The following is a 23,223-nucleotide window of genomic DNA, read 5'->3' as shown; positions in this document are numbered from 1 at the left end:
TTCCTTCAAATCTGGCCTCCACTGGGTATGTCTACGTCAGACACGATGCTCACAAACATCCTCTGCAATGACCCTATGATGGCCCGTATCGCATCATCAGCACCAGTGACAAGTACGAGGGTCATTCAGTAAATAAGGTGAATTTTTCGGTATAAGGACTTCTAATACAGATAGAAGCTTACTTTTTTTTTCTTTTTTTTTTTTTTTTTGTTTTACTTCTTTTTCACATGGATTTAATTTGTTTTGCAGATTAAAAAAAACTTTGAGAGTTTTGGCGATTAACAAAGATGGCCGACCAAGAAGCATGCTCCAGGATTGAACAGCGGTCAGTTATCAAGTTTTTGGTTGCTGAAGGGTGCAAACCAGTTGAAATTCATAGGAGAATGTCAACTGTGTATGGTGCCACATGTTTCAGCCGAAAAAATGTCTACAAGTGGGCTAAATTGTTTAAAGAAGGACGGAGCAGTGTTGAGGATGAAGACAGGCCTGGAAGGCCTACAGAAGTGAGGTCTCCTGAGGTGATCGAATCAGTCAATGACCTCATTCAGTCTGACAGAAGGGTGACAGTGGATGACATTGCAAGGACTTTGAGCTTATCTGTTGGGACAGCACACAAAATTGTCCATGATGACCTTGGCTACTCGAAGGTCAGCTGCCGGTGGGTGCCAAAGATGCTTACTCCAGAGCACAAACAGAGGAGGGTCGAGTTGTCCCAGCAGTGTCTCTGCCGCTATGAGAAGGATGGTGATGAGTTTCTGAAGAAGGTGGTCACATGTGACGAGACATGGGTTTGGCACTATGAGCCTGAGTCCAAACGGCAGTCCATGGAGTGGAAGCACGTAGGCTCTCCAGTGAAGAAGAAGTTCAAGTCCCAGCGGTCCACGAGGAAGGTGATGCTCACCGTTTTTTGGGATATGCAAGGCCCAATCACCATTTCATTCCTTGAGAAAGGAAGCACTGTGAACAGTGCCAACTACTGTGATCTGCTGAGGCAGGTCAAGAAAGACATGAAGAACAAACGCAGGGGTCATCAGTCAGAAGGAGTCATCTTGCATCATGACAACGCAAGGCCTCACACAGCAGCCCGAACGGTGCAGACCATCAACGAGCTGGGCTGGGAACTGCTCCCTCATCCCCCTTACAGCCCAGACCTTGCCCCTTCAGACTTTCACCTGTTTGGTCCCTTGAAAGCGTTCACGAGAGGCACGAACTTTGAAAGTGATGATGAAGTCAAAAGTGTTGTGAGCGACTGGCTGAGACATCAGTCCAAAGATTTTTACGCTGAGGGAATACGGAAGCTTGTGCACAGATGGGAAAAGTGTGTGACAGTGCTGGGAGACTACGTTGAAAAAAGAAGAAAAAAGTAAGCTTCTATCTGTATTAGAAGTCCTTATACCGAAAAATTCACCTTCTTTATTGAATGACCCTCGTATTACACCATTGACATTAAGGGCCGTTCAGAGAAAGTGTCAGTGGACCGTCTGAAAGCTGCATTCGTCACCCAACTCACAACTACAGGAAACAAGACTGTGCTTTCACCTGGTGCTAGAGTTCCACCATCATCAACACAGCCAGTGAACTCTGAAGCAAAGGCCACGAAAGCACCCACTCAGACTGTGCGTTCACCGTCTCCTGTCAAAAACCCCTCGTGTGTCACGACCCGCTCTGGGCGCATCTCCCGCTTCCCTCCAAGATTTCAATGACAATTGTTTCAGTTTTGATGTTTTCTGTGTTTTAATTGTACTTCGTACCATACATTATGTACTGCGCTGGGAGGGGGGTAATGTAGGGACAACTTCACCTCAAGACTTTAAGAGTTACGTTTTCTTAGTTTCCTTAGTTACATGTTTGGAGTGCTTTCCCTTTGTTGGTTGTTGTCATCTAGTAACGATCACGATCGTTACGGGCTATCTGATCTGAATTATTAAAAACTTCAGATTATTATTGCAACTTGCATGTTTTGGCTTTATAATTTCGAGAACGCTAAAGTATCATAAGAAACGGGTTGCATAAAAATCAGGGGAGGCATATATCATAAAACAAAAAAGAAGAATAAATATATGTCGTTTTCGGTTTTGGCCTTGTGTGCATAGATCTGTGCGTAGATCTGAAATTATTTAGATCGAATCGATATTTCTCGCAGTCTGAACAAGAAGAAGGAAAAGGTCGTTTTGGTTTTTTGAATACTTAGATCTATAGTTCTTACGCGTTAACATCAACGCTGCCACAGAGGAAGAAATGGTGGAACTGTCGCCAGGCATACGTAACAAGAGGGCAGGAGAACTCACCAGGTTGAGGGGGTAGTATGGGAAAATCACCCCTATTATTTTGGAAGTGGTTATTCAAGGAAAATCAAGCCAAGAACTCCTCAAGATGACAAGAGTTCGATAATGAGTCAGGGAATCAAACCTACTGGTGGGGGGGGGGGGGGCACGACTAGGAAATAGTCTTGGAAACACCTGGTCTACATTGTCTCCAGAAGATAAGCATATTGTTTGACAATCTCTGGAGCCCAGCAAGTGTACTCCAGTCAAGGTCAACTGTTTTCTTGGTTTCCGTGAGGTGCCAACCTAGCAACTTCCTGAGGGATGTCCACACACAGTCCTGAAGGAGACCCGAGCCTTGCTCCTTACAACTTTCAGCTGATGGTCATGAACAAAGTGACGCCAGAGGTCACTGTGTAGATAGACAGTATAGCTCGAGGGGTGGGGATACTGAAACCAAATGACGAGCTAAAAGACTGTGGGACTCACCACAAGGAAGGAACACCGGATCAAGACACAGGAATCATAGTCCTTGTTCTTCTGGCCCAGGAGGTCACAGGCATAGTAACAGCAGAGGTGAGTGTACAAGTAGGAGGAACAGGAACACCAGATACCAGGGGCGGGAGGAACAGGAACACCAGATACCAGGGGCGTGACCGTGAAGATTCAAACTCCTTTGAATCTTGGTTCCCCCATAAGATGTCCAGTCACCAGGGGCACTCCTGCAGACCACACAGAAACAGTCCAAGAGGGAAGCGCGATCTGAGTAATGCTGGGAATCATGGTTTTAATTTTTACTATGATTCCAAAAATAGTATGGAGGACAGACCCCGAAGTCAGCATCAAGGAAAACGGCGACCCAAGCAAGCTGCCATAGAAACTCTATTATGATGGCAAATCAGTTGCTTGTCCTTCAAACAGAAATTTGAGAGCTGCTGCACACTACTACGCTGGTCAGAATCCGAATGCCAGATTTACCTGGGGATGAGCTTGGAATGCAAAGCTCCAGATTTTTATGCCATGGCCACAAGAATGGGCATCCCAACAAATCATGAAAAAATTGGAGCAGCGTTTTGGTACAAGGGAACTTACTGAAATGGCCCGTATGAAGTTCCATCAAGTTATGCAACACCAAGACGAGGTATTTGATGACTGGGCAGATAGATTAATGAACCTGGCAACTTCAGCCTTCAGCCTTCAAGGGATTTTTAGAAATGTTCCCCAGAACGGAGGCCATTAACAAATTTTGCCAAGGCAGCATTGACAGGGAGGCTGCAAAATTTGCCTGCTTGGAAAACCCCATGACTGTGGAAGAAGTGCTGAACAAAATTCAGCAGTACCAGCACATTTCCTGGGCAATACAAGGCCATAAAAGAAAAAAAAGCAGGATCTCCACATTCACACTGTAGAAACTACCAAGGACCAGACCTCAATGGCCAAACTTCAGAAAGCCATGGAAAAGCTGACGGCCAAGGTGGAGTCCCTGCGAAAAAAAGTTTGGGCAGAATGAGAGGGGTAAAGAGGGTTCTCAAAGGCAGAACGACGCAGTAATGCTGTGTTTTTTTCTGCAATTATCCAGGGCACAGGAAAATAAACTGTGCAAGGTACAAAAAATACATTCAGGATTTTTTTTTAAACGGACAAACAGTTAAACAGCACAGTTCAGGGTCAGAGGCCAAATCCTCGAATCGGAGGAAGCCACAGGCATGAGAGAACCAGCAGAAGTTACAGAGAAGTGTCTAGGAGGCCAGGCAAATCTTTGACCTCACCATCACAGCCTCAGGAGTGAATTTGCCCCAAGAAGTGGTTGGAAGGGAGGAAAGGGATAAGCGTATGCTCTCCTTAGAAAGCAAAGTGACATGAATAGTCTAAGGTGTTCCAGTCAACGATGTGCCTGGAGGTGGCCCATGTGCTGAACAGAAGGGTAAGGAGACCAGCGCAAAACCGCCTCAGATTTTGCACTTGAATCGAGTGTGTGCTGGTTCTTCAGAGCTGAAAGTTACTGTTGACGGGATACGAGGTCACGCTGAAGTGGGCTCCGGAGCTCAAATAACCATTGTAGCAACATCCATCTTTGACCAACGGAAACACAAACCCATAAGGTTAAAGATGTCGTCATGCACATAATCAGGATTCTTCGCTGCAAGGATTTATGACATCTCCAATCAAATCAAAATAGGTCAGTCTTTGTGCCAGGAACGTGTCTCTGCAGCACCCATCAGTGATCAGCTTGGACATGATTTGCTGCATTACTGAGGGGCGGTACATGATATGAAAATGGACACTTTGTGGATTGGAAAGGAAAAAGTCCCACTAAGCCCAAAGTTATAAAAAAAACCATTGAGCCTGGAAAGTTATCATGTGGGAGGCTGGGAGGTGCCGATATTGCCTGAGAGCTGATCAGCAGTGGGGAGAGTTCACTTGGAAGGTGGATGAGGCAAAAAGTTTGACTGACAGAGGTCAGGGGAATAAGCTTGCTGACGAGGGGATCAAGTCGAACAGGAACTCAGCAGTCAGAGGGGAAGACGGAGGTCGAGAATCCCCAAAGTTAAGAGGTGCACATCCAGGATTTATGCAGTCCAGTTCCGTGGTGCAATCTCTGGATGTACACGCTAGTCCTCTTGAGCACTCAGTTGATGAGAGAGGGAGAATCAGACAGAGAAAATCAGACAGAGATAAATAGAGAGAGAGAGAGAGAGAGAGAATCAGACAGAATCAAAGAGAGAGAGAGAGAATCAGACAGAGAGAGTGACAGAAATAGAGAATCTGACAGTATGAGAGAGAAATCAGAGAAAGAGAGAGCGAATCAGACAGGTAGACAGAGAGTGAACAAGAGAGGACGAGAGAAAGAAAGTCATAAAGAGAGGAAGAGAGAGAGACAGAGATAGAGAAACAGAAAGAGAGAGAATCTGACAGACATATGGAGAGAGAATCAGACATACACACAGATGGAGAATAGACAGACAGATCATCAGAAACACAGAGAGAGAATCAGACAGACAAACAGAGTGAGACAGCACACACACACACACACACACACACAGACACACAGGCAGACGTGCAGAGGCACAGGCAGAGAGAGGTGTTGCGGCATATATTGTCGCTGACGACAATAATTATGTGCAAACTTTCAATTGACATGATTATTGTCACACATGCATATTGGTACCGCCGACAATCTATGCAGGGAGGGATGTAGCTGTTGAATTGTCGCCATCGGCAAATCAGGTGACCAATGACAAATCAACGTTTAATTACGAGACGTCGGCCCGCGACATTTTAGCGAATCGGCGCCAATTCAGCGTGTAAGAGAACATCGAATTGTCCCCGATCGACGACATATCAGCAGATTGGTGACATTTCAGTGAATTTGACAATTTCAGCGTTATCTAGTAACCGCTGATTTGTCTCTATTTTTTTCACTGGCAGTTAATGACTTGAACAGTTTGTTTTGTTTCGGGGGAGGGGCGATGATACTCTGTGTGTCTGCATGCTGACGAAGCCCAAGAGCATTATCTATTTCCCCCCAGGTCTACGTTCCTCCAGCTCAGCCATAGTAAGTGGTCAGTGGTGACCAGTGGTCAGTAGTGGTTAGTGGTCTTTGATGGTCAGTGGTCATCAGTAGTGGTGAGTAGTGGTCAGCGGTGGCTAGTTGTCAGTAAGAGTCAGTGGTCAGTAGTGGCAAGTAGCTGTCAGTGGTGGTCAGCAGTCATCAGTGGTCAGGAGTGGTTAGTGGTCAGTAGCGGGTCGTGGTGGTTAGTGGTTACCAGTGGTCAGGGGAGCAATGGTCAGTGGTAGTTAGTGGTCAGTGGCGGTCAGCGATGACCAGTGGTCAGTAGTGGTTAGCCGTCAGTAGTGATCAGCGCAGGTCAGCAGTGATTAGCACTGGTGGTCAGTGGCGGTCAGGGGTGACCAGGTGTCAGTGGCGATCAGTGGTCAGAGGTGGTCGGTGGTTAGCGGTCAGTAGTTGTCAGTAGCCTTCTGTGGTCAGTAGTGGACAGCAGTGGTTGACAGTGGTCAGCGGTAATGATTGGTCAGGAGTGGTCAGCATTGGTCAATAGTTAGCATGGTGGTCAGCAGTCACAGTAGTGGCCATAAGTGGTAAATGGTCAGTTGTGGTCAATTGTCAACAGCCATCAGTACTGGCCAGTGGTCTGCAGAGGTTGATGGTTAGCAGTCACAGTAGTGGCCAGAGGTGGTAGGTAGTCAGTGATCATCGGTGGTCAGTGGTTAGTAGTGGTCAGTTGTCAAAACCGGTGAAAAAGTACTAATATTGCATGGGATATAGTGGTCAGTAGTGGTTCCAGACCTGGAGTAACACAGATCTGGGGGAACAAATAATCAACAAATTAAATTTGGGAAACGTAGGCCTTGGGTAACACATACCAAGGGTTCTATAGATCTGGTAATACTTCGAGTTACAACTGGCTGGGAGAAATTTAGGGGAACATAGACCTCGGGGCTCACAGGCCTGACACCACTAAACTCTTGAATACAAACAATTATTTCTTCTTTTTTTTCTTCTTTTTTTATTTTAATTTTTTTTTTTTTTTTTTTTTTATAGATTCGTATTTCTTTCGTTGATTCATTCATTTCTTCCCTCCAGTCATTTCATTTTTAAATCATTCATTCATTCATAACAAATTATAATACGACGGCAAAATTGTGTGTGTGTACGTGCGTGTGTGTGTGCGTGCGTGCGTGTGATTATGCGCGAGCGAGTACGAGCGTATGTATGTATGTATGTGTGTGTGTGTGTGTGTGTGTGTGTGTGTGTGTGTTTGTAGCTCTGTGTGTGTGTGTGTGTGCGCGCGTACGCGTGCGTGTGTGTGTGTGTGTGTGTGTGTGTAAATAAACACTGAAAAGATCCATGCGGCCAGCCATCTGCCACCAAAAGACACGCAGTTAACTGACCCACACTTTATTTACCTAATTGTTTATTTGTTTGTTTAATTATTCATTACTTTATTACACAATATATATTACAAATACTAATCACGCTTAATCTTACGGTGGCAAAACTGTGTGAAAGTATGTGTGTGTGTGTGTGTGTGCGCTCGCGCGTGTGGAGTGCGCGCGAGTAAATAAGTGCGCGCGCACTTGTGTGTGTGTGTGTGTAAATGTGTGTGTGTGGGGGGGGTGGGGGGGGGGGGAGAGATAGAGAGAGTGTGTGTGTGTGTTTATGTGTGGGAAAACAATAATGCAGATAACAATGATCCCACCCCCTAAAAACGCACGCCTTTAATCAGTTCATACAATTAATCAATAAATAAAATTTTTTTTAAATTTTGATCATTCATTTATGGACAATTAAATAACATTTAAATCATCATCAATGTTCAATCTTGTCGCAGCGAAGCAGTGTGAATGAGTGCGTGCGCGCGCATATGTGTTTGCGTGTGTGTGCGCGCGCGCGTTTGTGTGTGTGTTTGTGGGTGGGTGGTAGTGGGTGGGTGTACGCTCGTGCGCACTTGCGTGAGATAGATATTCACAGAGAGACAGATTGAGTGCGTGTGTTCATGTGTGTGTGTGCGTGTGTGTGTGTGTGTGTGTGTGTGTGTGTGTGTGTGCGTGAGAGAGAGAGAGATCCGTTCGTTTATTCATTTATAGTCAGTTCATCTGAGATGATGATATTAAACTGAAAAGAAATGATATTATCACTATTATCTTTTCTTTTTTTTCATAATTGTGATTATTATTACCATTAATTAGAAATCATCATTTGTGAAAACCAATGGCAGGGGAAGAAATATTCAACTGAAAGGGGGACGGTTGAGGTGGAGGGGGGGGGGCAAGGGGGAGGAGATTGAGGAAGGAAAGGAGAGAGACAACAGAATGCGGAAAAGATACGAGTACAAAATGTAAAATGGAAAGGGTGGGTGTCAGTGATTGGAGAAAGTAAAACACAATATTGGAAGTGTGTGAGAGGGGGGATGTGGGAAGCGGGATTAGGACATAAAATTAATCAATAATCAAATATTGTATGCAATACTTCTACAGGTTATTATTTAAAAAGAGGATAGTGGGGGGACCTACTATAAACAATCAACTGGACTATTTAACACATAACTGGCTAACTTTAATAAAGAACATTTTGAAACACAGAATGTAAAAAAAAAAATAAAAAAAAATAAAAAATAAAAAAACCTGGTAAGACGTGTTTAGTCATTTCTGGAGGCCAAAAAAGGTTTCATTTCAAAACAGCGGGTTAAAACGTGCTCAACCATTAAACGACTCTGCATATACATTCAATATTTTCACAATATTTTGTATATGAGGCATTTAGTAATAACCTAAATGCCATGCTGGGAGAGAGAGAGAAAATATGTGTGCGTGTGTGTGTGCGCGCGTACGTGTATGTCTGCGTATTTATACACGGATTTCTTCTTCTTTCTCGTTCGCCTCCCATTAGATGAGCAGCCCCGTGTCCTCGATGAAGACAGCCGTCCGTCGCAGTTCCTCCAGGGTGCCGTACAGCTTGGCTTCCACTGCTGTCGGTGTTGGCCAGTACTTCCTCCTGGATGCTGCATGCGTCTTACAGTCTTGAAAGATGTGATCGGTTGTCATTTGTCCCTCATCACAAGGGCACTATCCACTCTATCCAATGCCAAATTTTGTGTGCATGTGGTGGAGCAGGCGGTTGTGTCCAGTCCTCAGGCGGAAGATCTTGACCTGTTCCCGTCGTTCCAGCAAATGGTATCTGTCTTCCGGGTTATATTTGGGGTGCTGGAGGCGCCACTTTATTCCTTGCTGTGCCTTGATGATTGTCTTGATTTCATTGTACGACACCAGTTTGTTGGCCTGCTCCTTCTGTGCACCGTCTTTTGACAGAATGTCCGCTTTTTCGTTGCCTCTGATGCCACAGATTGCTGGTACCCATTATATCACCACTGTCTCCACTCTGGCACTCAGGGCAACAAGAGCTGAAGTGAGATGGTTCTGTTCTTTGGAGCGGGAGTTCTTGAGGGCTTGGAGCACGGAGAGAGCGTCTGAGAACACCACCACCTGCCCTGTTGTTTTTGTGGAGTTCTGCGAGACTGTTGTGGCTGCCTCACAGAGGGCTTTTCGCTCAGCTTGGAAGTTGGTGGAGTATTTTCCTGTTGGGATTGCAATTTCTTCATCTCCGTCTTTGTATCGGAGGAAGATTCCAGCTCCACCATTCCTCGTTGTTTCTGTGGCGGAGCCATCTGTAAAGACATGGGTCCAGTCTTCCTGGGGGTACTGGTTGCAGATGTACTCCATGGCCAGGGCCTTCCTTTGGGTGTCTGACTGTGTTCCTCTTTTCTCCACTCCGGGAATGCTGGTGACGACTGTTGGGAACACCCGCCTCTTCCAAGACGGGTGGGTGACATTTGCCAGGATAGGCTTTGCTTCGTGTTCCATCACGACTGGGGTTTGTCTTTCAAGGCGTCTTGACTGGTGGATGAAGCTACCTCTTTTCAGCCGGATCTTGGTGGGTCTGCTCATTCTGTTGTTCATTGGATGGTTTTCAAGGCGTTTGAATTTTGCTGCCTGGATGAGGATCTTTGTGTCCCTTCTGTCCTCCAATGACTGTAGCCCAGTGGTCTCCTCCATCTTCAGGATTGGGGTAGATCTCATGGCGCCAGTTATGACACGCTGAGCTTGGATTTAAAAATAGATAGACCGAACACACACACGCGCGCGATCGCGTGCGCGCGCCGCACACATATTCATACGAACACACACACATAAACACACACACACTAACGCACGCACTTATATAAAGAGACACACACACTCTCCCTCTCTCTCGCTGTGGGTCCGAAGGTGACTGATGAGGCCAATCCGGGCCCCCGAAGGCTCAACCACATGTGGGACACAAGTGAGTGGGTGCTGTCGTGGCACTGGATGCTGCTCGGGCCTTGCGCACTGTACGCTTTCGTTGCGCCTCGGTGATGCGCCTGGCTTCAGCTTTACGGGCTCCTGTGGAGATCTTGATGCGCCAAGCTGGACAGTCCAGAGCAAGCGTCTCCCACGTGTTGATGTCGACGCCTATGTCTTTGAAGAACGCTTTGAGGCAGTCTTTATAGCGTTTCTTCTGCCCTCCAACTGAGCGTTTGCCCTGACACAGTTCGTACAGCAGCTGCTTTGGCAGTCGACTGTCTGGCATTCTGACCACATGTCAAACCTACCTGACATGAGGTTTCTGCAGGAGGGTGTAGATGCTGCAGAGGCCAGCTCGTTCCAGGACTTCCGTGTCAGGGATTTTGTCCTGCCACCTGATGTGGAGGATTCTGCGGAGACAGCTCAAGTGGAAGCGATTGTCTGCTGTAGACAGTCCAGGTCTCGCTGGCGAAAAGTAAGGTGGTAAGGACCGCTGCACAGTCGACCTTCAGCTTGGTGGTAGTGCTGAGTCCTCTCCGCTCCCAGACATTCTCATGGAGTCTCCCAAAGGCAGCGCTGGCTTTGGCGATCCTGTTGTTGACATCAAAGTCTATGTTCACTGCGCGAGAAAGCGTGTTGCTCAGGCAGGTGAAGTTGTCAACTGCCTGAAAGTTCTGCTCTTCACTGTGATGCGCGGCTCCTGGTGTGACTTTCCTGGGGCATGCTGGTACTTAAGTTCGGTCTTTTTGGTACTGGTGGTGAGACCGAAGTTATCACAGGCTTGTGAAAATCAGTCCATTTCACACTGCATCTTCTGCTCTGTGCTGGCGTTGAGTGCGCAGTCATCACCAAACAAGAAGTCTCTGATGACAGTCTCTTTCACCTTTGTAACAGCCTGCAGGTGCTTGAGGTTGAACAATCTCTTGTTAGTCCTGTACCTGACGTGGATTCCTTCTTCACAGTCACGGAAGGCATCTGTCAGCATGGCAGAGAACACCATACTGAACAGAGTCTGGGCAGGAACGCAGCCTTGTTTGTTGCCGTTTGTCATTGGGAAGGCCTCTGACTCGTCTCCGCCATCCAGAGCTTTCACCATCAAGCCGTCGTGGAACTGCCAGACGATTGTGATGAACTTGCTAGGCAGACAAACTTGTCCATGATCTTCCCCAAGCCTTCTCTGCAGACCGTATCGAAAACCTTGGTCAGATCGACAAAGATCATGAGGAGGTCACTGTGTTGCTCCTGGCATTTTTCCTGGAGTTGGCATGCAGCAAAAATCATGTCCGCAGTCCCACGTTCAGCTGTTGCAGGATCCGTCCCTCGTTCCACATGGACTGGAAGAGTTCAGTCAGCTTTTGCATCATGGCAGGGCTTTGTATACCTCAGCAGGGATTGCATCGGATCCCGGTGCTTTGCTACAAGAGAGTTGCTTCACTAGCTTCCTGACTTCATCTATTGTGGGGAGGGTGTCGAAGTCATCGTTGATCTCTACCTAGTGTAGGCAAACAATGGTCTTGTTCATGTTGGCAAAATAGTTGAGGACGTTGTTGAAGTGCTCAGCCCACCGCTTCAGAATGTGCTTCTTCTCTGTCAGCAGCTGCGTCCCATCTGCATTGAGGAGGGGTGAGGAGCCGGATGACTGGGGTCCGTATACAGCCATAAGCACATCGTAGAAGTGCTTTGTGTCGTGGCTGTCAGCGTAGCCCTGGGTTTCATCCACCTTTTTGCTGAACCAGCTGTCCTGCATCTCGCGAAGTTTCTTCTGTGCTTTTCTTTTTGCGTTAGCAATGGCATCTTCCTTGGCTTGTGACATGGGGTTGTTATGATGCGCTCTGAGCAGTTGATTTTTCCATGTTATCAGTGCCTCTATTTCTTCATCATTATCTTCGAACCAGTCTTAGTTTCTTTGGGTTGCTGGTCCGAGATGTTCGAGGGCAGTAATTTAGACAGTGTCTCTGAAGACCATCCACTGTTCCTCAGTGCTGGTCCCATCTTCCTGTGATGTGTTTGGCAGTCTGCCTTCAAGGTCGTCGGCGAGTTCTTCTGCAACCTTGCTGGTTTTCACCTTGGAGACATTCAGCCTCTTTGCAGTCTTCTGACCTTGGGGTCTTCTCATGGGCAGAATACAGAGCCTATACTTGGACACAATGAGGCGGTGGTCAGTCCAGCAGTTGGCACCACACATGGCTCACGTCACTCTGACGTCCAGCCTGTCCCTATTCCTGATGACGAAGTCCTGAAGATGCCAGTGCCTCGAGCGAGGGTGCATCCATGATGTCTTCTTATGGGTGAGTAGGCGGAACAGGGTGTTAGTGATGACAAGGTCATGTGTGGCATATGTCTTGAGAAGCAGAAGGCCGTTGCTGTTCCACTTGCCAGTGCCATGTCTTCCAATGACCCATTCCCAGGTTTGGTAGTCTGTCCATACTCTGGCACTGAAGTCCCCGAGAACAATGAGCTTCTCTGACTGTGAGACTGCTGAAATGAGGCTGTCGAGTTCTTCATAGAACCTGTCTTTAATGTCATCTGGGTTGGTCATGGTGGGAGCACAGGCAATAATCAGCGTTGCACTCTTCTTGTTTGAGAGTTGGAACTGAAGTTTAAATCAGGCGGCCGTTGTTACCCTCTGTCTGGGTGGAGCGACTATTCCCAACCCGGCGGGTACCCAGGTGGTGGATAGGGGAACGGCCCCCAGATATGAGGGTTAGCTGCGATATAAGTCAAGCTTGCCTGGTCGAATAAGCAGTCCCGGACCAAATGTCAATGTTCCTACCAGGACTGGGTGGGGTAACAGATGGCACTGTTACACCATATCAAATTCCCCATGTGTCCTATGACGGGTTCATCATGCGAGTAAGAGGCGCATAAAAACCTCTAGCCCCGGGGAAGGAAAACCTCGGAGAAACAAAGGGATGCCTTGGACGGCAAGTCGCCTACGAGAGGGAAACGCGGACGAGAAAACCAACGCCGAAGACGGATGTATGGGCCTCTGGCGCGTAACGGCAGTACAAAGCATCTACGTCATGGGTGGACAACCTCATATCTTTGCGAGATGGTGCTCTACCAGTGGAGTCCCGCCGGGCTAGTAGAGTGCCAGGCCCTGTGCCCCAAAAGGGCCCAATCCATGCTATTGGTGGTCACTCTGTCCCGTTGCGAGGAGCCAGGCTTCGGAGGCGGAGGAAAAACGCTACTGGCCGAAAAACATCTGACCCCGGAGAAACCCCTAGACCACTCAATATTCTCCAGTGGAATGCAGAGGGCGTCTACCACAAAAAGATTCCACTTACTGAAAGACTGTATGCAGAAAACATTGATGTGGCCTGTATTAGGGTGGTCTTCAAATGCCGATCACCTCGCCATTCCCCGATTCCATCAACAGAAATGTGGCAGACGTTCTTTTTCATTTGTTGGTCCTTCAACTTATAACGCACTCTCCTAGACACTTAGAAAGGCTCCCACATTGTCAGCCTTTAAGGCTGTGCTTAAGACCCACATTTACAAACTCCACCTGACTGAATAAGTTAACACCAGGTGTAACCTACGCCGTAGATTTTAAGTGCTGAAACCTTTTAATGTTTTATGTATGTATGTATATATGTATATATATATATATATATATGTGTGTGTGTGTGTGTGTGTGTGTGTGTGTGTGCATACTTTTTGTTGTTGATAAGTGTAGATATATATATATATATATATATATATATATATATATATATATACTTGTGTGTGGATGAGCATAGTTTTGTGGATAAATGTGTAAATATTCTTGCCTTCTTAAGAAATTGTAATGGCGTTTAGAGCTCTCCAAGGGGATAAGCGTCTTAAAATGCACTTTATTATTATTATTATTATCCAGGAGACACACCTGAAACCCAACCACAGGTTCAGAGTCAGAGGTTACCAAACCTTTAAGATGGACAGAGAAGGAAGATCAAAAGGAGGAGTGCAGATACTCGTCAAGAACAGTATTTCAGCCTCAGAATTTACAGTGGATACAAATCAGGAAGCTGAAATCCATGGAATCAAGATTACAGAGGACAAGACTGTCATCACCATCTTCAACGTGTACTGCCCTGAAGACAAAGAGCTCTCTTTACAAAGAATGGACATACTATCAGAGAACTGCTTGGTAGTTGGTGACTTTAACAGTCACTGTACCTGTTGGGGTTACAGTGAGAATGACCGAAGAGGAGACAAAGTGGAGGACTGGCAGATAGAGAGCAATCTGCTTCTGCTGAATGATCCAGAAGACCCACCAACCTTCTTCTCTCGCCGGTGGCTCACCACAACCACCCCAGTGCCTTTGCCACTGAAGACCTTGCCCCAAAAAACCAGCAGGAAGGTACAGAGCCAGTTGGCAGGCAGTGACCACAGACCAGTACTACTGGCCATCAATTTGCAGTATACACCAAATGATGCCAAGTCCTTTCCCACATGGAATTACAAGAAGGCGGATTCAGAGATGTTCGCGGGCCTCTCTGACGAGTACTGCAAGACCATCAAAATGGACGATTATAACATCAACAGAGCTACCAAAAACTTCAACCAAGCCATCCTGAAAGCAGCCTTGAAGGCAATTCCAAGGCTTGCAAGAACTAGACCATATTGGACAGAAGAGCTGCAGGAGCTTGAAGATGAAGTGACAAGGACTAGAGAGGAGGTTCAAAACAACCCAACACAAAAAAAACAACATTACTCTCAAAGCCTGCACTGCCAAATACAGAAAGGCCTACATCCAAGCTGCAAGAACAAGCTGGATGGAGAAAACAGAAAAGCTGAACCTTGACAGAAATGGCAACAAACTCTGGAAACTCACCAAAGCCATGAACAACGAAGAGACAAGGTCAGCGCCTGTCACGCTTCAAAAAGACCTTGAGATGATGACAGGTAGAGAGGCAGCAAACTGCTTCATAGACAGCTATGAGCAGATCAGCAACATCAATGTGTCAGAGGACAGAAAACAAGTCCATGATGAAATGAAGAATCATCAGGATGACCAAGACCAACCTGATTATATGGACAGGCCTTTCAAACTGCAGGAGTTTGAAGAAGCTGTAAAGTCTTTGCAGGACAAAAAAATCTCCAGGTCCTGACAAAATCACCACCGAAATGCTAAAACACCTTGGCACCAAAGCAAAGACCAAACTCCTTGCTCTCTTCAACAACAGTTGGAAGATGGGGCATGTTTCACAGAGCTGGCAAGAAGCTGACATGACGCCCATCCACAAGAAGGGCAAAGACAGAGCCAGGGCTGATAGTTATCACCCCATCAGCCTCACCAGCTGCGTGGGCCAGCTCCTAGAGCGTATGATCAAATCGCGCCTAGTTTGGCACCTGGAGAAGAACAACATCATCACTCCAGAGCAGGCAGGCTTCTGCCAACATCATTCCACTGAGGACCAAGTGACCTACATAGCCCAGAAGATCGAGGATGGCTTCCAGGACAAACAGCATACACTGACGGTGTGGATAGATATGGAAAAGGCATACGACAAAGTCTGGAAGGAAGGCCTCCAGAGGAAGCTCCAGAAGAGTGGTGTGACTGGCTGCATGTACCAGTGGATCTCGCAGTACCTGAACAATAGGAAGGCCCGAGTCCATGTCAATGAACCATACAGTCGGAAGAAGACACTGAGAGAAAGAGTTCCTCCAGGAGGTGTCCTCAGCCCTACACTATTCCTCGTCTTTATCAACATCATCAAAGATGTGCCACGCAAAGTCCAGGGAGCCATCTGTGCAGACGATCTTGTCCTATGGTGCTCGGAAGAACACCTCACAACTGCCAACTACAGACTACAGCAGGCGCTGAATGTTCTCGAAAGCTGGACAAAACAGTGGCTGTTGACAATTAATGCCAAAAAGACCACTTATACTGTTTTCAGCCTCTCACCCAAAGAACAGAAGGCCAACCTGTGTATCAATGGACAAACTCTGCTTGCTGAGAACAACCCTATACCTGGGAGTCACTTTTGACAGACGTCTGACGTGGAAGAAGCAAGCAGAGAAAGCAGAATCAAGAGCAAAAGTACGACTTGCCCTCATGAAGAAGCTGGCAGGAACAACATGGGGTGCAGACAACACGACCCTCAGGAGGCTGTACACTGGCAGAGTCAGGCCAGTGCTGGAGTATGGCATGACCACATGGGGCACTACGGCCAAGTCCAACTTTGAACAGATCAGCAAGGTTCAGAATCAAGCTACCCGTATCATCACAGGCGCCATGAGGTCTACACCAATTCAGGAGCTTGAAACCATCACAGAACTCCAGCCCCTTGAGTACCACAGAGACGCCAAACTCCTGACCCAGGCTGCCAAGTTCAAGAGGTTGCAAGGCCACCCCATGAAGGACAGACTGTCCCAGCCAACAAAAGGACGGCTGAAGAGAGGGAGCTTCGTACACCAGAGCAGGATCCTAGAACGGTAACATCAAGATATCCTTGACAATGCCCCAAAAGTGATGCCCCAGTGTCTTGCCGTCCCTGCCTGGAGCCAAGGAACCCCTTCCCTCATTCAGTGCAGCATCCCTGGTGTTGGCCCCAAAGATTCCCAAAACGGCCCTGAAAGAAAGTCCCTCACCAGTGAACACCTCCACACCCAGTTTCCCAAAGAGTTCTGGACTCATGTCTACACCAACGGCTCTGCGGCAGATGCAATTCGGAACGGAGGGGCAGGAGTCTATGTTCAGTATCCAGGAGGCAAAGATCTGCCTCGCTACCAGCCTGTACTCCACCAATTACAGAGCCGAAGCAGAAGCCTTGAAAACAGCAGCAGCCCACATCGAGGTCGGCCCCTACGCCAGCCGCAACGTTTTCTTCCTGACTGACGCCCTGTTCATCTTGCAGGCCCTTTGGTCCAACAGAGATCCAGAACTCAACGATCTGTCCTCCTCTCTCGCCTCCCTATGTACAAGTCACACAGTCACCCTGCAGTGGATTCCCTCCCACTGCAACGTGCTTGGCAACGAGACTGCTGACTCCCTGGCAAAGGAATGCACTACGAAATAGCAGATGGACAGGTCCCACCAGCTACTCATACAGAAAACTGAAAACGGAATGGGAAGCCCAGAGTGGCATAAGGCAATGCGCAACTTTCAGATTAAAAAACTCACATGGTCATACTGCCCGGGACATGCAGGCGTTAAGGGAAATGAGCGAGCTGACAGACTTGCTGGTAACGCAACACCAACGAGCGGCCTACATCTAGGAAAATCGGAAATCCTCAGAAAAGTCAAAGATTATCAAAAAGAACAGGTACAAGGCCATCACACCATCGATCGCCTCAAAGAAATAAAAGCAGAGAGAGGGAGTGGCCGTAAGTCTAACATGAAAGGTAGAGCACGATGCTTTGCAAATCAAACAAATATCGGCATCATTTCCAAACCAACATTGCGCAAATTTCTTCAAAACGGAACAGGGTCTCTGTGGGCTTTTCCAAATACAATAGACTGAGCAACACACTAGACGCCACGTTCTTGGCATCAGAGATCTTTTCCCATCCCTCTTGCGGCCAATCAGTGGCAGCCTCTGTGCGTGTGTGTATGTGTGTGTTTGTGTGCATGTGTGGGTCTGTGTTTTTGAGTGCGTCTGGGCATGCGCGAGAGTGTAAGTGTACACAAGTGTCAGTAGAGTTCTGTGCACGTGTGTGTGTGTGTGTGTGTGTGTGTGTGTGTGTGTGTGAGGGTGAGGTGGGGGTGCGGGGGGAGGTGGGGTAGAGGATGAGGTATGTGAGTGTATGCATGCCTACACTGTGGGAGCAACAGAATATTGGAACGTATATATATATATATATATATATATATATATATATATATGTATCTTTGTATATATGTGTGTGGAGATATGGGCATATGTGTGTGTGCTTGTACAAGTGTTCATCTGTGTGTGTGTGTGTGTGTGCCGTGGAAGCTGCGATACGTAGACTAGAAATGAGTGTGTGGAGGAGGGGGGGTAGAGGAGGTGCAGGGTAATGTGTGTGTGTGTGTGTGTGTGTGTGTGTGTGTGTGTTGGAGCTCATGTACGTTTATATGTATTTGACTGTGCTTTCATATCTGTCAAACTGCATGTTCGGTGCATATCTGTTATGCATGTGTGGGTGTATATGTGAATGTGTCTTCATGTTTTACATCTATTTGCTTATTTATCATCATTGTTATCTTATTTATTTATTATTGTTTTTTTTAAATATTTTTTTTTATAGTTATTATTTACTTATTTATTTATTTGTGTAAGCTTTTCTATTATTTATTCACCTTTTTTTTTCTCTCTCAAGTCCTGACTAAGCACATTGGGTTACGCTGCTAGTCAGGCATCTGCTTGGCAGATGTGGTGTAACGTATATGGATTTGTCCGAACGCAGTGACGCCTCCTTGAGCTACTGAAACTGAAACTGAAACCACCAGCTACTCTGAATCCAGGACCATCATTAAGGCCAAGCTGCAGAACAAGTGGAAGCAGCAGCATCCACACCACAACAGAGCAGACCCGTACTACCTGCTGACTCGTCGAGAGCTGGTACTCATTTTCAGGCTCAGAACAGGCCACAACCGCCTGAAACACCACCTATACACGAAACTCCATATCGGCGACAAAGCAGTGCCCCTGCAGAACAGGCAGCCAGACAACAGTACATCTGCTGCAGTCCTGCCCGCTCCACCAAGCGCTCTGAGAGAAAACCTGGCCGAACACAATCCCAGCGGCCCGGAAACTCTACGGAGGACTGGAGGACCTGCGGCGTATTGCCGCCTTCGTCGAGAAGAGGGAATCTGTCTGATAAATGACGAACGAGATAACAACATACCCTCTGTAAGCTTGGTATGCTTACAGGCAAGGTGACATTTGATGGCAAATCCCACGCCTGCTTCTCGTCGTTCAGCGCTGCTGCGTCCACTCCAGGAGAACGCGTATCCATCACCACGTTCTGTAAGCTGGCCCTTGTCTGCTAGACGCGTTTCGCTGAGAGCTGCTATGTCCACATTGTAGCGAGCTAGCTCTTTGGCAACCAGTGCAGTTCTCCTCTCTGGTCTGTCTGCCTTGATGTTATCCAGCAGAGTTCTCACATTCCATGTGCCAATTGAACACCATCACTTTCTTCTTCATTTTTGTATCTGCCTTGATGTTATCCAGCAGAGTTCTCACATTCCATGTGCCAATTGAACACCATCACTTTCTTCTTCATTTTTGTTTGTCGACTGCTATGAGGGATCCCCGCCAGCCGCAGCAAGATGGCCAGGGAGAAGAAGTGAAGCAGGCTGTGTTTGAGGCACCTTTTCTAGCCCATTCCTCAATGTAGGTGAGCAGAGCGATCCTACAGAGGGCTGCTCAGACATCCATGGAGCTGCCGAACTCATCTGCTGCTTCCGTCCAATAGAGAGTGACCCCATGCCCTGGGCCGCCTTTGTGCAGGTTTGTGACTACAGCTTCCAGTGTATCCGCACCTACTGCTTCGCAACTTCCCCATCGCCACAGGGACTTGAATTGTTGCGCATTGTAATGTGAAGTCACGACTTGCTCTTCACTTCACACAAACACACTGTAACGTCCACATGCGCACGACCTGCTCTTTCCTTTCCGCACTGGCACGGCTCTGCTCGCACAACCACATATATTCCATTTCATTCAGAACAAACAGTCCAATGCAAAAAAAAAAAAAAGAATTGTCACAATTCTTAACTTTTAAATAAATAAAAAATGTCAGTTTTTTTTCACACACCCTTAAACAAATGCACACACAAAACTAGTAATTCCGGTACCCATATACAAAACAAAACAAAACAAATCTTACTCTTCTTTCTCTCCTTCTGCTTCTTCTGTTTTAAGATTGGCTTTCTCCTTCCAAAACTAAAGTAGCGCGAGAACAAGTTCGATGTAGACGGTTCTGGGCTTAAAATCAGACTCTCCCAAGTTGAACAAAACAGCCACAAGAATAACTCGTGAACTCACAAAAAAAATAAAAATAAAATAATAAAAATATAATAATAAATAAAATAAAATAACGTGCTTTTTAACCAGTAAACATATTCACAGTTCATGAAAAGGTGCAGCACAATGCATGTAACAAGAATGGTTGCGTCAGTTCAGCTCTATTGCGAACATGTATCGCATAACACCACTGGTGTCCCGCGATACATCACACACACACACACACACACACACACACACTTCTCTAGATCCTAATCATGATAATCATATCTACATTGATTTTTTCTTTTTACTCACACCTGGTGACAAAATGTACAGTATGTCTCGGAACATATTATCGTCGGAATATGTGCAGGCGACAATAAAAATTAAGTGAAGTGCGACAATATATGCCCTGCAGTGAGCGTGTGCACATGACTGTTGTCGCTGACGACACACAGACAGGCAGGCAGACAGGCAGACATACACAGAGCAGCGAAGGGTAGGTGAGAGGGGTGGGAAACGGGTGGATAAGAGAGACTGAAAAGGAGAGAGAGAGAGAGACAGAGAGAGAGAGAGAACGAACGAAACGAAATGGTTTACTCAGATTTTGGCCTCAGCCCCTAACTGATGTGGAAAGTCGTATACCAATCAAACAATAAGTTTACCAAAAATATAGTGCTAAATATATATGCTTCAGATTATTATTATAATGGACATATCATATCATTACTGTAATCTAAGTTACATCAATACGCAATCTTTTTAACCCATATTAAAACCCATTCTGGTTAATTTTAACCAGTAACTTATACACTTTACATATGAATCTAAATATGTTGGGTATCTGCATAGTTCACCATAAATAAAATCGTTAGGCGTTCGCGGCCTATCAACATTTAATAGCGTTTCATTGCAAACAAGTGCAACTGATTTTTTCAATTTCAATACCATTCTCAAACGCCCATATTTCTGCACCATATTGTAAAATAGGCTGTATCTGAGAATCAAACAACTTTGCAAATAGGAGAGAGAGAGAGAGAGAGAGAGAGAGAGAGATGCATTACATCCAGACGGAAATATTTCTCAGTCCGTTTCCCTCGCAGAGCCGAGTTCAGAGCGAGTTCAGTCCGTGAAAGAAAGACAGCCGACAGCGGGCCAGCAAACAACACACGCCGCGCACTGCTTTACTGCAGCACATGTAAGTGTTCACCACAACTCCGAACTGAGGCGGATCTCGTTAAACTCCAACAACACGAAGGCGGACGGTAGGTCAGAAGAGAACACAATTAGCATTCCCCTACTCATCTTTGATCAAAGTTAAATACAAGAAAGCAGCAAGCATTATCAGTCAGTAATGACACAAAGTTCGTTTGTCAAGGAAAATTACCATTACAGCTGTTCTTAGGTCTTTCTGAGAGGGACTAACGAGTCGGGGGACTATCGACCCGGGGCCGGAGCCACCTGTGTTCTTTGCGTTTTTTGTTGTTGTTTTTTTTCTCTTTTCTGCAAGTGTATTTTCCTGTTGTGGTTTTTTCTTCAAATGTTTGCCAGGGACAATCTTTTTGTTGCCGTGGTCCTTATACGTGCGCTACGTGCATACTGCACACGTGGCCTCGGTTTATCGTCTCATCCGAAAGACAGCTGACGTCCGGACCACCACTCAAAGTCAAATGGGGGCGTGGGGGGGGGGGGGGGGGGGGGGGGGGGGGGGGGGGATAATGACGAGATTGGAATTCTATTCTGTACCATCATATTTTCTCGGTTCCTTACGCCGATACGTTACGACAATTCTGCCACCCCACATGACATTTCGTTTGACTTATGTTTGAAAAAAAAAAAAAAAAAAAAAACTACGTTAAAAGGCCTTTGTCCTTATTATTTTTGGCCCAACAGTCAAACGCACATTTCTTGCACAATCATTAAAGGTTTCCATTTCATGACCGACAAGTCGTCAGTCCGGACAACAAGCATATCCTTTAACTGAGGTAAGTAAATTAAATCCCTGAACAACTTCCTCGTGTGACAAACGGCAATGCCGGAACTTCTTGCTTCGAAACATCTTACACGTGAAGTAAAAAGCGTTAACTTTTTTTTCTTTTTTTTTCTTCTTTTTTCTTTTTTATTTTAAGCTGACATTGCTTATAGATAGATTTTTAAAAGATGAGTTTTTAGTGATGAGCGAAAGCAGAGATGCTGAGAACTGAATGCACGGATATGATGAAGAAGGTTGTTCCAGATAACTTCTGGTTACATAATCCTGCCAATACTGATGTGAACTGGCAAGGCGTTCTGATAACACATCCCATAAAAATGATATTTGAATAATGTTATATCATTCTATTAATTGCGATTATTCTTCGGATCTCTCTCTTTACAAACCACCCACAAGTCATCAGTTGCAAGAATAGATAATTACCTCTCGTGATCATGAGAAAAATACTGGCGACACCACAACTTTTTCAAGGTTCGTGAAGGAAAAGTATGCATATCTTACTATAGTATTGCAAGTATTACCTCAGTCACTCAAAAACATCACAGATCTTAATTTTGTGTCATTAGAAATCAACACTATACACATCACCCTCTCCAAACCTGTCCACGAATGAACCGCTGTCAACCGGTTAATCTGTACTGAATACCAGTGCCGTCTCACTTGCCGTGCAATCCTGTCAGACTGATCTGCCTTGAGCGGGTACGTTAATGATATGTGGGCTGTTAAAAGCACATGCTCGACAGAGCGTGTCTCATTGTGTTTTGTGCTGTCTGTGTAAACACGGACTTCTTCCACACGCGGGGCTTTGTGCGCCATCACCGCCTTACTGGTTATTGACAGAATTTCCGATTGCTGTGTACTGCCGTTCGTATTCTTGACGTGAAATGATTCAACACAATAATTAATAAAACAAAATAAAACATTCTTTTCTTCCAAATAGCTAGACATTATACCGATACTTATACCAGTAGATTATATATATAATTATATATATATATATATAATTATATATAATTATATATATATATATATATAGAGAGAGAGAGAGAGAGATTCTTCATTTTCGAGGATAATAGACATCGGCAGTGGCGTGCTTTTTTCATCCAGTCCCTGCCCTGAAACAGGGTGTACACTATACAATATTACATTATATACTGTCATTGCATGCACTACACAATGCTACTTAAAGTCACAGCATACGAACACAATGCAACATAAA

At 46.0% G+C, this 23,223-nt stretch overlaps 1 protein-coding gene across 4 annotated transcripts in view; it reads right to left on the bottom strand.

Moving 5' to 3' along the window:
• LOC143294842 (ankyrin repeat domain-containing protein 66-like) overlaps window positions 1-22,835 on the bottom strand; it is a 40,769-nt gene extending 17,934 nt beyond the window's left edge. The window contains exon 1 of one of the 4 annotated variants that reach the window (XM_076606349.1): window positions 22,604-22,835. In XM_076606349.1, the coding sequence (XP_076462464.1) occupies window positions 22,604-22,820 (217 nt within the window). In that variant the 5' untranslated portion in view covers window positions 22,821-22,835. Of the gene's footprint in view, window positions 1-21,075; window positions 21,500-22,427; window positions 22,566-22,603 lie in introns of those variants that run through there. The other 3 variants (XM_076606351.1, XM_076606348.1, XM_076606350.1) reach the window with 3 other exon arrangements.
• Window positions 22,836-23,223: the final 388 nt, after the last annotated feature.

Source organism: Babylonia areolata, chromosome 20 (assembly GCF_041734735.1).
Source record: "Babylonia areolata isolate BAREFJ2019XMU chromosome 20, ASM4173473v1, whole genome shotgun sequence".
Classification (NCBI taxonomy): Eukaryota; Metazoa; Mollusca; class Gastropoda; order Neogastropoda; family Buccinidae; genus Babylonia; species Babylonia areolata.
The sequence above is the reverse complement of the archived record's forward strand: the minus strand, read 5'-3'. Positions and strand labels throughout refer to the sequence as shown.